The sequence below is a fragment of the Bos grunniens genome, chromosome 11 (genome assembly GCF_055505025.1).
Source record: "Bos grunniens cultivar Pamir isolate PY7600 chromosome 11, Bosgru_T2T1.0, whole genome shotgun sequence".
In the NCBI taxonomy this organism is placed as follows: domain Eukaryota; kingdom Metazoa; phylum Chordata; class Mammalia; order Artiodactyla; family Bovidae; genus Bos; species Bos grunniens.
In genome coordinates, this window is record NC_141175.1 from 107,374,433 (window position 1) to 107,389,089 (window position 14,657).

Genomic DNA, 14,657 nt, shown 5'->3' on the forward strand with positions numbered 1-14,657 from the left:
CCACTCCAGTATTCTTGCCTGGAAAATTCCATGGATGGAGGAGCCTGGTAGGCTACAGTCCATGGGGTCTTAAAGAGACTGAGCGACTTCACTTTCACTTTCACTTTGAATTAAAGAGAGCCATTATCTGGAGAAGGCAATGGCACCCCACTCCAGTACTCTTGCCTGGAAAATCCCATGGATGGAGGAGCCTGGTAGGCTGCAGTCCATGGGGTCGATAAGAGTCGGATACGACTGAGCGTCTTCACTTACACTTTTCACTTTTCACTTTCCTGCATTGGAGAAGGAAATGGCAACCCACTCCAGTGTTCTTGCCTGGAGAATCCCAGGGACGGGGGAGCCTGGTGGGCTGCTGTCTATGGGGTTGCACAGAGTCGGACACGACTGAAGCGACTAAGCAGCAGCAGCAGCAGCAACACATTTTGGTATTTCTCTTTTAGAGTGTTTTCCCTGCTCCCTCACCCCTGTCTTCCCACACATTTCTGAGTTCCCTTTGGCCAGCTGGAATGAAAGGTCCAGAGTTTTCTCTGACTGGAAGGACATTTTACATGTTCTGATGCCACACTTCTTTCTTTATCGAGTGCAGTGACTGAATTGTTAGTTGTTATATCACATCTTATCTTGTTCCGGTGTTGAAACTGTCATTTCTATGATGCATTGTCTTGAAGTTAGACTACCCTTATTTCAGAAATAGTCTATGTGTTTTTTAATCTTAATTAAAGCCAAATATGAATGCTTCACTCTTTACAATAGTTTTTGTCTGCATTTAGATGAAACTGTTAACTGGTACTCCAGCAGTGAAGAGGAAGAAGGGAGCAGCGTCAAGTCAATACTGAGAACGTTACAGAAACAAACAGAGACTTTGAGGAGTCAGCAGCAGCCTTCCACAGAGCTTGGCACTCCTACTGACCCGAGACTTGCTAGGGAGAAGAATAAAGGAAACCAAGTCGTCGACCCTAGACTCAGGACTATCTCAAGGCAAGACATTAGAAAATCTTCTGAGTCTGCCCCACTGGATCTCAGACTTGCATGGGATCCCAGGAAATTAAGAGGGAATGGAAGCGGTCATGGCAGTTCTTCTGCTGGTGGAGCCAAGTTTGATTCACATCATGGCAACACTGGCCCTAACATCAGACACAAAAGAGGAGATGATGATGATGAAGATACAGAAAGAGAACTGAGAGAAAAGGCTTTCTTAATACCTCTGGATTCTTGCCCTGGTGTGATGCTGCAGGACCCAAGGTCACAACTGAGACAGTTTAGTCACATTAAAATGGATATTACCCTAACCAAACCCAACTTTGCCAAACACATCGTGTGGGCTCCAGAAGACTTACTACCAGTTCCCTTACCTAAACCTGATCCAGTCTCTTCAATCAATTTACCTCTGCCCCCTCTTATAGCTGACCAGAGGCTCAGTAGGTTGTGGAATACAAAAAGTGATCTTCGTCAAGACACCGTGCCCACTGATAGAAAACTAGCAGCCAAAGCCAAAATGAACACAGCAAACAGAGAAGGCTACCCAGACCAATTTGGAGACTCACATAGTTCAGGAAGTAAATTAGGAGATCCTAGGCTGCAAAAAAATTTTGATCCTAGACTTCACAGACTGCACAATACAGAGCCTCATCAAGCAGTTATGAAGGACCCCCATATGTCTAAGACTGCCCCTCCTTTAGGGACCAGGTCAAACCTGGGGTCATCACAGCCCTCAGGGGCAGTACCTAGCAGTTCTGGTCCTGGGGCTTTACCTCCATATGCCCCCAAACTCTCATCTTCAACTGGCCTTCCCCTGGGAACTCCGGGTTCAGTCCTTAGCGGTATTAGTTTGTATGACCCCAGGGAGCAAGGTTCATCCTCTACATCAGAGCTAGCAGCAGAAAATGTAGAGAACCAGAAAAAAAGCAGGAGTTTAAAATGTAGCGACAAAAATGAGCCTCCTCCTGGAGAATCAATCCTACCACAGAAAATGGCTCCAAATGTGGACGTCCCTGTTGACCGCCCAGCTGACCCACAGACGGATGTTCGCCGGAGTTCCGGTACCGTTCAAGTCCCAGCAGTGCACAGCCTTCCAATCCAGGCATTAACAGGCTTAATCAGACCCCAGTACAGCGATCCCAGGCAGTCAAAACACCTGGGACAGGTGAGCCCCACCCCCGGTGATGATCCCAGCAAAGAAACAGATGACAAATCTCTGAAGGAGGTTTTTAAAACTTTTGACCCAACAGCTTCACCATTTTGTTAGCTGTTGTATAAACAAGCAGTTCTTTTCTCTCTCCTGACTGTTGGCAGTCCCCTGCTGTTTTGTAACTGTTTTACCTCTATAGTTTATTTATTTTTAAATTATAAACACTTTTCAGCTGCTAGTATCAGAACCACACGAAGTTATATCCTCCAAAGCCTGTGGTATTTTATATAGTATTTTTATAATTTTAAGAGACTGTAGTCATTGACATAGAAACCTATATATCATGTTAGTTTCAGTAAAAGTACTTTTATTGTAAATAAACCATCATGAACTCAACACTTTGCCTGAATATATGCCACTTGTCTTTCATAATCAGTGTTTAGATAAATGATCACCACTTTTATATGGTTGTTAGTTTCAAGCAATATAATGTACATTACTTTTCAGAAACAGTATTTTGACTAGGATCCTCTCAAATTTGTCAACACAGAACTGACTAATATGTAATGCTAACTGCTAGCTAAAATGTAAAGTGAAGTAAAGAAAACATTTTTTTAATCTAATATTAGCAGAGCAGTTCATGTTTAAGGGCATCACTTTTATTATTACTGGCAATATTATTTGTGTAAATGAAGCATTTGAATGTCATATCTTTTAAATGTATTTTATGGTATACTGTATCATAGAAGTTGGAGATATATAAATAGAATGTTTTGCTAAAGTAAAAAATTTCCAAATTCTCTAACATAACTTTTTAAATTTAATTTTTCATAATAATAGTTATGAGTTATTGCTGTTAATGTTATGATGTTTATGCATTTTGATGTCTTTGTCTTTAGCAGCATAATTTATATTACTTTTTCAAATTGTGTAGCTGCAATAATTGTATTCATCATGACTTTGGCAGTTTTAAACAAAATTTTAAAAGATCCAATGTGTCTGTAGTGATTTATTGCACTGATAATGTTTTAAGTGTGCAGGTTCTATATTTTTTCTTAAATAGTGAGAAAACACAGAGATGGTATAGTCAACTGTATATGGCTATCAATAAAGACTCTCTTTCGGATCTTACCTGGCTGGCATTCTATAACAGAGGAGACTGCTTGGTGTTTTAATGTATTTAATGTCCTCATAGTTTGGAAACCACCTCAGTGGATTCGAAATTGTACTTTTATGAAAAATAATTTGTATTCATTCTTGTATATTTATTGCAGTATATAAATAATGGCAACCCTACTTACTTTATACATATATTATTTATAACTAAAACTAAGAATTACACTTAAGTCTCAGGCTAAGTGTATATATTAATATCTTCAACTAGAGGTATCGGACAGTGTTTGCTAGTAACAACTCCAGTAAGTAATTTAAAAGGAGCATTTCATTGTAAAAGGTAATGGAAGTAGAGGAAATCAGCTCTTGAGAAGTGATTTTTAAAATATACAGCCAAATTTTTGTGTGGGAACCTAAGGCTCAGCACATGGCTTAATACTAATGTATATCTTTCCTATTCCCGTCTTCACTTTTTGCTTTTTTTGCTCTGATTCCACGCTGAAATGAGGTTGCAGTTAAGTGAACAAGAACAATGCCTGTCTACCTCAGAAGTTCATTGTGTTCTAAGTGGAAGGACAGTTGTTCAAAGGAATGTGAGTTCCTACTATTTTTACTTTGGTTACGTTGTTGCCTAAAATGATTCTGGATAACATTTTATAGTTAAAAAATGAAATTTACAGCTATTATAGAAAGTATTTTCTGACTTGCTGTCCTTTGGAAGCAAGTCGAAGGATAATTGATTAGTAAAAAAATCCTTTATGAATGTTCATATAAGCTGCTTGCTGAATTAATTAGAAGAGAGAGAGGGAGGAAAGAACTTATGAGGGTTAGAGGTTTATGACAGGGAATTCATATGCTTTTTCTGAACTGATTTATAGGTGTTTTATCTCAGCGTCTAGTTTGTTATCTGTGAAATGGGTATGATTTTGACTTCACAGATCTGATGTAAGGAGTGAATGAATTATTATTTTAAAGTATTTGTAAATATAAAATTGATTTATGACTTTCATACACATAATCATTACATTCCCACTGGGTTTGCATTAAGTTGTACAGATTCAAAAATAATATAATGCGGTTTGTGTGGTTCATCAATTCTGTGAAGTTTCAGATGATAGTAAGACACAGTAGAATTGCCTGAGAAGTTGTTTCAGGGAGTATTAACCCATCAAGTTAGCAATTTCCTTGAACATTTTGTGTATCAGTAAGTCACAGGACTTTTTCTACTTTAGAACTCTATGGGCTTGCAGTGTCTATTCAGGGTCTGACATCCATGTTCACTTTAGACAGGTTGGATGTGACAGAAGGTGAAAATCCTGTGATGGTCTGTGTTGTGTTTTCCTCACTTACGTGTTATGACTTCGTGTTCTGTGACTCACGTGTTTGCTTCAATCGTAGCATGTGTGGTGCGGGTGAAGTGGCCACCTCAGTCAGTGGGGGCTGTTGGCTTTTAGAAACAATGAGGGTATTTACTCCCACCTCTTAATATGTATTTCTGCACGCATGCGACATTGAGATCTTTCTTAGTGATCACTTGTTGGAAAAAGGTGCATTTTTCTTTGGTTAATGGCATCTTGAAGTTTGGAAATTCCCAGTGACCTGGAGGTTAGGGCTTGTCAATGTATTTCCATTTGCACAGCACAGAGTCTTGTGATAGAGACGCTCTCCCTGAGTTCACTCTTCTGGGCTGAGGACTGCACCTCGCAGAGGCTGTCTGTGTGAAAGGCTGTACCGTGGAGGGCTGATCTGCAGTCAAGCAGTCTGCTGATAGTGCCCCTGCCTCCTTCAGTATTGGGCCTTCTGGGAATTTCTAGGATGAAGAGTTATAATCATCTCTTCAGAAATGGTTTGGGAGCACTTGATAATATTATGTTCAAAGTTTAGTAATCATTAGTAAATTTGCTTAGTTTAAATAAGGCTTAGTTTAGGAAGTGTAAGCCTTGACAAAATGGAACCGAAGAGTGTCTGAGTGTTTGAAGTTGTTTTCCTCACTAATGTCTTATGACTTCGTGTTTATGTAATGCCTTCTCCCCCAAGTAACTTCATGTGATTTGCAGAACCAGCGTCAGTAGTTACCAATTGCTGTACTGCTGGGGTTATGTTTCTGAGTATGTTATTTATCAGCAGGACCTACCAGTTGTAACAAAACCCAAATTTAACCTGGCTTTCTTGAAAAGGATACAGACCTAAGAAAGGACTTTAAGTTAATGACAACATAACATTTAGAATTTCTGATTTTAAAATAAGAAATGAAAAGTATGTCTTAAAATTTATGCTTTTGGAGGCTGAACCCATATGCGTCTGCTTGTTCTTCTGTTTCCGCACGGCAACAAGCCTAGTTCTGTGCACGCAGTAGGTGTTTTGTTAAGTGCTTCTTGATTGCTTCCCAACGTCCATCTGAGTTTAGATTTTGCAGGTGCCTCCATCTGTCAGAATAGATGTGGTAGAGCCACTCCAGGATTGTATTAGAAAGAGTGTGGTCATTAATTACGCCTCTTTGATTAGACATTGGGCACCAGCCTTCTCTTTTCTTGTCTCTTCTCCCCACCACCCACCCAAACAATGTGAGCGTAGGGTTAAGGCAGCTTTTATTTAAGAGTTAACATGTTTCTACAATAATTCATGATTCTAAGAGTCCTCCAAGCTTTACAAGATGATTTTACTACTTCATTGTGGAAGTTTGACTAGATCAATAATTTATTCCCATAGATCTATGAAGGATTCTTTCTGTACTTTGAAAGAACTGCATACGAAAGTCTCATGTTTTCATTTTAAACTTTGTTTCTCTAATTTTCCCCTTCCGATTCTCCTCAAAATTCAACCAGAATTATGAAGATATTTCTAACCTAGTGAATTTCCAATAGCATTTTATTCTAACACCATGAATAAATTTGAGTCTTGTGTTTTGTCCTTAAACATGCTTCATTACCCTTTGGAATACAACAGTCAGTTGTTACAGTTGGGAAAATCACTGTGGGCATAAAGAAAATCTGTTTGTCCCAATGACTGTGAGTTCTTGGAATAATATATTATAGCTTGGTTTATCATTGAATCTCTTGTTTTTTAAACTTAGAATTTATGAGAAAAAGGTTATTATAGAGCTAGTTATAGCATTTTAGAAAAAAAATCAACCTTGTAAATTATCAAGCTCCTTGTTCCTTGGCTTAGTGAAAGTGAAAGTGAAGTCGCTCAGTCGTGTCCGACTCTTTGCGACCCCATGGACTGTAGCCTACCAGGCTCCTCCGTCCATGGGATTTTCCAGGCAAGAATACTGGAGTGGGTTGCCATTTCCTTTTCCAGGGGATCTTCCCTACCCAGGGATTGAAACCAGGTCTCCTGCATTGTAGGCAGACGCTTTACTGTCTGAGCCACCAGGGTAGTCAGGACTCTATTAATTTTAACACCTCTGTGAGGGTGTTAAGGTTGAGAGGAGTGATGAAATTTGCATTAGGTAGTATTATTTTGTCAGGAGTCTGATATATAGATTATTGTAAAGGAATTAAATACATAGAGGCCCAGTTTTTAAAAAATTAATTACGTTTCCAAACTTCCATTACAAGCAAGGTCTTGGGGATTTGTCATTAATGATAGACTCTACATTTTATATGCTTTTTAAATAGAGAACACATGTATACCTGTGGTGGATTCATTTTGATATATGGCAAAACCAATACAATATTGTAAAGTTAAAAAATAAAATAAAAAATAAATAGAGAAGGTGGCAAATAATTAATTATTACCGATAAGAGGTTTTAGTCCACCTCTATTTTATAGGAATTTGCCCTCCAAATATTTGAGAGAGAAGTCAAATAAGATAGGAGAAAATCTTTTCCTGAGGTAGAATATTTCCTTTAAAAGTGACAATCGAGAAATAGTCATTTCTATACTTACTTGCCAAAGTTTAAAAAATTTTTTATGTTTCTTATCTTAAACCCACTGCTCCCCCACCAAGGATTCAGAAAGGGCTCAGTGTCGATCCAGGGTCCCAGTGCCCAGGTCATTTCACTTTTGTCACTTCTAGGCTGCTGTGCTTGCCCATGGTGAGGGCACTGATGCACTTGTGTCCTAGGGCGGAGTGTGTGTTTGGTAAGGGGTGGTGCCATGTCCAGATTTCTGATCACCCTTTTTCTATGAGATTTATAAGCACCATCTGTAAGCTGAAATCCAGATTAGACCTATTCAGTATGAAGTAGTGTTTTTTAATTAAAAAAAAACTTCCTACAGTTATTATTTCAATTCCCCATGTATCTCAAATGTTGGGGAAATGCTTTCTTGACTGTTTGACTTTGGAGGATTTCAGTAGCTATTAATTTAGTAGATTAACTAAATCATTAATCTATTGTCTGTTCAAAAGATACCAGCAAAGGGTATACTTTGCTGAACTGATAAATTATTCTACACCAGGACTAACAAATTCCTTGGTAACATCAGGAATATCTTTTTTCCCCCTTCTCATTTACTAGTAACTTTTCCAAGTTGCATTCTGTTGTTGCAAGTTTCTGTAGTTTTCTTCTGTGACATCTTTCTATTGTCTGACTTTAAATAAAAATATTTCTAATAATATCTGTCTCACAGTGCATTGCTTTGCTTTAATATTAATAAATATTCAGTAGTTAAAGCTGGACTGTCAGGGATCCATGTCCTCATGAGAGTTTGTAGATGGAAAGCCTCCAGGCCTTCCTGAAAGAACATAGCAGTAAGCCATCCTTCAGTTTATTCTTAGTGCACAGAGATTGTACTTTACTTAATCACACAGATAAACAGCATTTAAGGTCCTTTTCTATGTAAGGAAGTGTATCTTACATTAGCTTATTAATTTTCTGTTAAAAAGATCTGAATCTGAGAGATTGCTAGCAAGTGTAATGCTCAGAGTAGAAAAAGAACTCTTTAGGGTCAAAATAGTTGTGAAAAGAAGAGAAGCGAAAAGCGAAGGAGAAAAGGAAAGATATACCCATTTGAATGCAGAGTTCCAAAGAATAACACGGGGAGATAAGAAAGCCTTCCTCAGTGATCAGCGCAAAGAAATAGAGGAAAGCAATAGAATGGGAAAGACTAGCGATCTCTTCAAGAAAATTAGAGATACCAAGGAAACATTTCATGCAAATATGGGCACAATAAAAGACAGAAACGGCATGGACCTAACAGAAGCAGAAGGTATTAAGAAGAGGTGGCAAGAATACACAGAAGAACTGTACAAAAAAGATCTTCACGGCCCAGATAATCACAATGGTGTGATCACTCACCTAGAGCCAGACATCCTGGAATGAGAAGTCAAGTGGGCCTTAGGAAGCATCACTATGAACAAAGCTAGTGGGGGTGATGGAATTCCAGTTGAGCTATTTCAAATCCTAAAAGATGATGTTGTGAAAGTGCTGCACTCAATATGCCAGCAAATTTGGAAAACTCAGCAGTGGCCACAGGACTGGAAAAGGTCACTTTTCATTCCAATCCCAAAGAAAGGCAATTCCAAAGAATGCTCAAACTACCGCACAATTGCACTCATCTCACACACTAGTAAAGTAATTCTCAAAATTCTCCAAGCCAGGCTTCAGCAATACGTGAACTGTGAACTTCCTGATGTTCAAGCTGGTTTTAGAAAAGGCAGAGGAACCAGAGATCAAATTGAAGCCTGAAGGACAAACTGGAATCAAGATTCCTGGGAGAAATATCAATAACTTCAGATACACAGATGACACCATCCTTATCGCCGAAAGTGAGGAGGAACTAAAGAGCCTCTTGATGAAAGAGGACAGTGAAAAATGTGGCTTAAAATTCAACATTCAAAAAACGAAGGTCATGGCATCTGGTCCCATCACTTCATGACAAATAGATGGGGAAACAATGGAAATAGTGACAGACTTTATTTTCTTGGGCTCTAAAATTACTGCAGATGATGACTGTAGCCATGAAATTAAAAGATGCTTGCTCTTTGGAAAGCTATGACAAACCTAGACAGTATATTGAAAAGCAGAGACATTACTGACAAAGGTCTGTCTAGTCAAAGTTCTGTTTTTTCCAGTAGTCATGTGTGAATGTGAGAGCTGGACCATAAAGAAAGCTGCATGCCAAAGAACTGATGCTTTTGAACTGTGGTGTTAAGACTCTTGAGAGTCCCTTGGACAGCAAGGAGATGAAACCAATCAATCCTAAAGGAAAGTAGTCCTGAATATTCATTGGAAGGACTGATACTGAAGCTGAAACTCCAATACTTTGGCCACGTGATGCGAAGAACTGACTCACTGGAAAAGACCCTGATGCTGGGCAAGATTGAAGGCAGGAGAAGGGGATAACAGAGGATGAGATGGTTGAATGGCATCACTGACTTGATGGATATGAATTTGAGCAAACTCCGAGAATTGATGATGGACAGGGAAGCCTGGGTGCTGCAGTCCACGGGGTCCCAAAGAGACACGACTGAGTGACTGAACTGAACTGAACTGAACTGGTGGTCCATTGGTTAAGAATCCATCTTCCAATGCAGGGAACGTGGGTTTGATCCCTGGTTGGGTAATTAAGATCCCACATGGTGTGGGGCAGCTAAGCCCATGCACTACAACTGCTGAGCCCATACACTCTGGGGGTCATGCAGTACAACTAGATAAAAGCCCATCAGGATCAACAGAAGATCCTGCATGCTACAGCTGACACCAAGACAGCCAAATAAATAAATTATATATACATATTTAAGGTGATTTTTAAACCGAAATCTGATGTCTGAGTGGGCCGGAAAGAGATACATTCTTTTTTTTTTTTTTTATACTAGCTTTATTTTCAGAAGTCAAATTCTAGAAACAAGTCAAATACCCATAAAGAGAATGGATAAACTAACCGTGGCATATTGAAAAATGTCATATTTTTGTCAGTCAAAATACAAAAAGCACTATATATCACTGATGAATCTCAAAGTAATTATGATATATAAAGGAAAGAAAAATATGGTAAATAGCATATGATTCCAATAATATCAATTCAAGAAAATGCAAGTTATATATTTTAAGGAAAGTAAATCAATTGTTACTTGGAAAGGTGGGAAAGGCAAGGAGACTATAGAACAAATGAGGTAAATACACCATGACAGATATGGTCACTATCAGGACTATGTGATAGTCTCAGAGGTTCACACCTGTGTCAAAACTTGTCAAGTTGTACTTTAAATACACTCGGTTTAGCAAATGTAAATTATACATTGTGTGTGTGTGTGTGTTTGTAGCTCAGTCGTATCTGATCCTTTGTGACCCAGACCGTAGCCTGTGGGGTTCCTCTGTCCATGGAATTTTCCAGGCAAGAATACTCTAGTGGGTTGCCATTTCCTCTTCCAGGGGATCTTCCCAACCCAGGGATTGAACCCTGGCCTCCTGTATCTCCTGCACTGCATGCAGATTCTTTACCACTGAGCCATCAGGAAAGCCAGAGATATTATACCTTAGTAAAGCTTTAAAAAATAGCTCAACTTAAAGATCTCTATGCCCCAGTCTTTTTGACAGAGAGGTATGGCAACCATACACTCCATCTCTCTTTATGCCCTGGGGGGCGGGGGTGGTTGTCAAACTTGCATCAGTGCCAACAAATATGGTGAGTAATAGAGAACATTTCCACTGAGAGTCAACGGGAATGCTGTCTGGGTCACAAGAGCCACAGCCAGGGACTGCTGCTGCTGCTGCTGCTAAGTCGCTTCAGTCGTGCCCGACTCTGTGCGACCCCATAGATGGAAGCCCACCAGGCTCCCCTGTCCCTGTCCAGACAAGAACACTGGAGTGGGCTGCCATTTCCTGCTCCAATGCATGAAAAGTGAAAGTGAAGTCTCTCAGTCGTGTCCGACTCTTAGCGACCCCATGGACTGCAGCCTACCAGGCTCCTCCACCCATGGGATTTTCCAGGCAAGAAGACTGGAGTGGGTTGCCATTGCCTTCTCCCGGAAAGAGATACATTCTAAGGAATGGTAACAGTTTGTGCAAAGACCCTGAGGCAGGACTTCTGTATCTGAGGAAGTGAAGTGAGGGTAGTGTGGTTGGATCAGAATAAGAGAGAACAGGGTGTGAAAGGCTGAAGGTGGAGAAGGAGGCCAGAATGAGGTCAAACATGGCTTCTCACAGATTTTGTTGAGAATTGGGAGGAATTGGTGAAAGAAAAGGAAGCATACAGGAGGGGCTTGTTGCTTCGAGTACAGTTGTTAATGTGTGTCTGGGTTAGAGAAATGCCTCCTACATTTAGTGGGTGCCCAGTTGGCACTTGGCAAAGGCAGCCATCATCAAAAAAGAAACTGGTAGCTACAGTGGCCACCTAGTCTTGTAAATAAAGTTTTTTGGGACAAGGGCCAGCATCGGAGTGATGCAAGCAGTCAGGGCTATGCAAGGGTGGAATCTGATCCTGTCTTTATTAAAAATGTTGATGTCTGTTTCCTTAAACATTTATGAGTTCATTTTGATTCTTAACACTACTGTATTAAAATGTTTAAGTGAAGTGAAGTGGAAGTCGCTCAGTCATGTCCGACTCTTTGTGACCCCAGGGACTATACAGTCCATGGAATTCTCCAGGCCAGAATACTGGAGTGGGTAGCCTTTCCCTTCTCTAGGGGATCTTCCAACCCAGGGATCGAGCCCAGGTCTCCTGCGTTGCATGTGGATTCTTTACCAGCTGAGACACCAGGGAAGCCCATTAAAATGTTGTGTATCTTCAAAAAAACATGCCTAATAGAAAAGGATACAGTTAATCTGATTTCTTTAAAATAAATATGTTTGTTAGATGGATTGGAGCAGGGATTTATGAAGAGGAAAGGGTGAGAGCAAAAACATGGAAGTATGAAATAGAAATATCTATTCAGATGTCTACAAGTGACTTTTTCTTACTGGTCTCATAAGGCTAGAGCACATATGGAAATTAAGTGGAATGGTGTGTCTGTCTGTCTGGGAGGCATGGAGAGTAGATAACATAGATATTTCATGGCGAGTCTGGGAAGTCCTGCAAAGGATTTTGGGCTGTATCTCATATGCAGTTAAGGTCACTGAAGGATTTGAAGCCAAAAGGAGGCATGAATAAAGTTGCCAATCAGAGTGGTTAAAATGGCAGCAGTGTGGAAGAGATAAGCAGTGCAGGTGGAATGAAGCAAAAGGGCATCAAAGGTCATAGACAGCAAAGATGAAAACTGCAGAAAGGAGGCCAGTGGAGAACAGAGTGTCAAGAAGGGAGTAATCATTAGGGTTGCATGGGTCAAGAACTCTTAAGAGACTGAATTCTGAGATCACATTTCATCTGACAAGTTGGAAAAAGATGAAAAACTAAGCCAGATTTTTGAAGACTTTATGGATGGTAATAAAAACTGCAAAGATAGATTAAGTCTACTTATAGAAACGTAGTTGTAACTGGAAGGAGAAAGTCCAGTGAATGTTACCCAAGAAAAGAGAATTGAACATAAACCAAAGGGAAGGTAGTCCAAAAAGAGAGAGTAAGTACTTCTGCTGGCCAAGACTGAGCAAAATATACAAAACATTGGTCTTCAGATATTGGACATCAGGCAGCATAAGACAATGATTCTTCTTCTTTTTTAATTGGAGGATAATAACTTTATGGGCTCAGACAGTAAAGAATCCGCCTGCAATGCAGGAGACCTGGGTTCGATTCTTGGGTTTTAGAAAGATCCCCTGGAGAAGAGAATGGCAACCCACTCCAGTATTCTTGCCTGGGGAATCCCCATGGACAGAGGAGCCTGGCAGGCTATATATAGTCCATGGGGTCACAAAGAGTCGGACATGAGTGAGCAACTAAGCATAGCACAATCACTTTACAATATTGTGTTAATTTCTGCTGAACAACAACATGAATCAGCCATAAATATACATATATCCCCTCCCTCTTGAGCCTCTGACCCACCCCCAACCCCATCCCATCCCTCTAGGTTGTCACAGAACACCAGGCTGAGCTACCTGTGTTATACAGCAGCTTCCCACTAGCTATCTATTTTACACAACAAAGGTCCGTCTTGTCAAGGCTTTGGTTTTTCCTGTGGTCACGTGTGGATGTAAGAGTTGGACTGTGAAGAAAGCTGAGTGCTGAAGAATTGATGCTTTTGAACTGTGGTGCTGGAGAAGACTCTTGAGAGTCCCTTGGACTGCAAGGAGATCCAACCAGTCCGTTTGAAGGGAGATCGGTCCTGGGAGTTCATTGGAAGGACTGATGCTAAAGCTGAAACTCCAATACTTTGGCCACCTCATGCAAAGAGTTGACTCATTGGAAAAGACCCTGATGCTGGGAGGGATTGGGGGCAGGAGGAGAAGGAGACGACAGAGGATGAGATGGCTGGATGGCATCTCCGACTCGATGGACGTGAGTTTGAGTGAACTCCGGGAGTTGGTGATGGACAGGGAGGCCTGGCGTGCTGGGATTCATGGGGTCGCAAAGAGTCGGACACGACTGAGCAACTGAACTGAACTGAACTGAACTGAAGTGTATATATGTCAATGCTACTCTCTCAATTTGTCCCACTCTAGGGCAACAATTCTTAACAGAAAAAAAAAGATGAGCCCTTGACTAAGCCAGCTTAATTCCTGGAAAGTTTCCAAGCTGTGGTAAGCTGAGGGGGAATCCAGGGAGAAGCCAGCAGTCTCAGTATGAGAAGACCTAGTTGGGAGTCCAGGGAACACAAGGGAGCTCTAGTCTGTAGGGTGGAGAATGAGAAGATGAGAGATACACAGAGAGAAAGCTCAGAAAGCCACACGTCTTCAGCTATGTACTCATCAACACATGTGTATGGGAAAACTTTCCTGGGGTCACGAAAAGGATTAGAGGAGACATTCCCCAGAGCTTACAACAGAGGTTTCTTGCCATCATCCAGAATGGATAAATCATGTAAGCAAAGTGATATTGGAAAAGGCATTCAGAAAAACACTGCTTCAGTAGTGAGGCAAATAAGTTCTAGAAGAAACACAGCATTGATCCTATCCAAAAAAAAAAAAAAAAAAAAGGCTTAAAATTAAGACTTGAAAGGACCAGACTGTTTATAGATAAATTAACTGCATCCCAGACTTCAAGAATACTTACAGGGATATTAAACCCCCCAGCACATATTCAAGTTAAAGGTCACAATGACTGGCATCCAATCACAATTACTGGACATGCAAAGAAACAGGAAGTGCCCAGGAAGAGTCTGGAAGTTTCCTTAAATGAGACAAAGCGGAAAGACCTGGGAAACCAAAGGATTTTGCAGAATAGAGTACCAGAGAGGAGAAAGCTGCACAAAACTTTGGGGGATCTGCAGCGGTTTCAGGGAGTACTGATGAGTGTATATCTGTGAGGAAACTACCAGGAGCTGAAAAGATTGGAGATAATTGTGCCTCGGGCTACTACAGGGCCAAGAAAAGCACCTGTTCTCACCAGACAGAATGGAAAACCGCGTGATTCACTAAGTGTTGGACAGAGCACA

At 40.5% G+C, this 14,657-nt stretch overlaps 1 protein-coding gene across 2 annotated transcripts in view; it reads left to right on the top strand.

Annotated features, from left to right (window-relative positions):
- Positions 1-7,802, top strand: part of ZC3H6 (zinc finger CCCH-type containing 6) — a 76,632-nt gene extending 68,830 nt beyond the window's left edge. For both annotated transcript variants that reach the window (XM_086328350.1, XM_086328351.1), the window contains one exon: positions 771-7,802. In XM_086328350.1, coding sequence (XP_086184476.1) covers positions 771-2,245 — 1,475 coding nt within the window. In that variant the 3' untranslated portion in view covers positions 2,246-7,802. The remainder of the gene's footprint in view (positions 1-770) is intronic.
- The last annotated feature ends 6,855 nt before the right edge of the window (positions 7,803-14,657 follow it).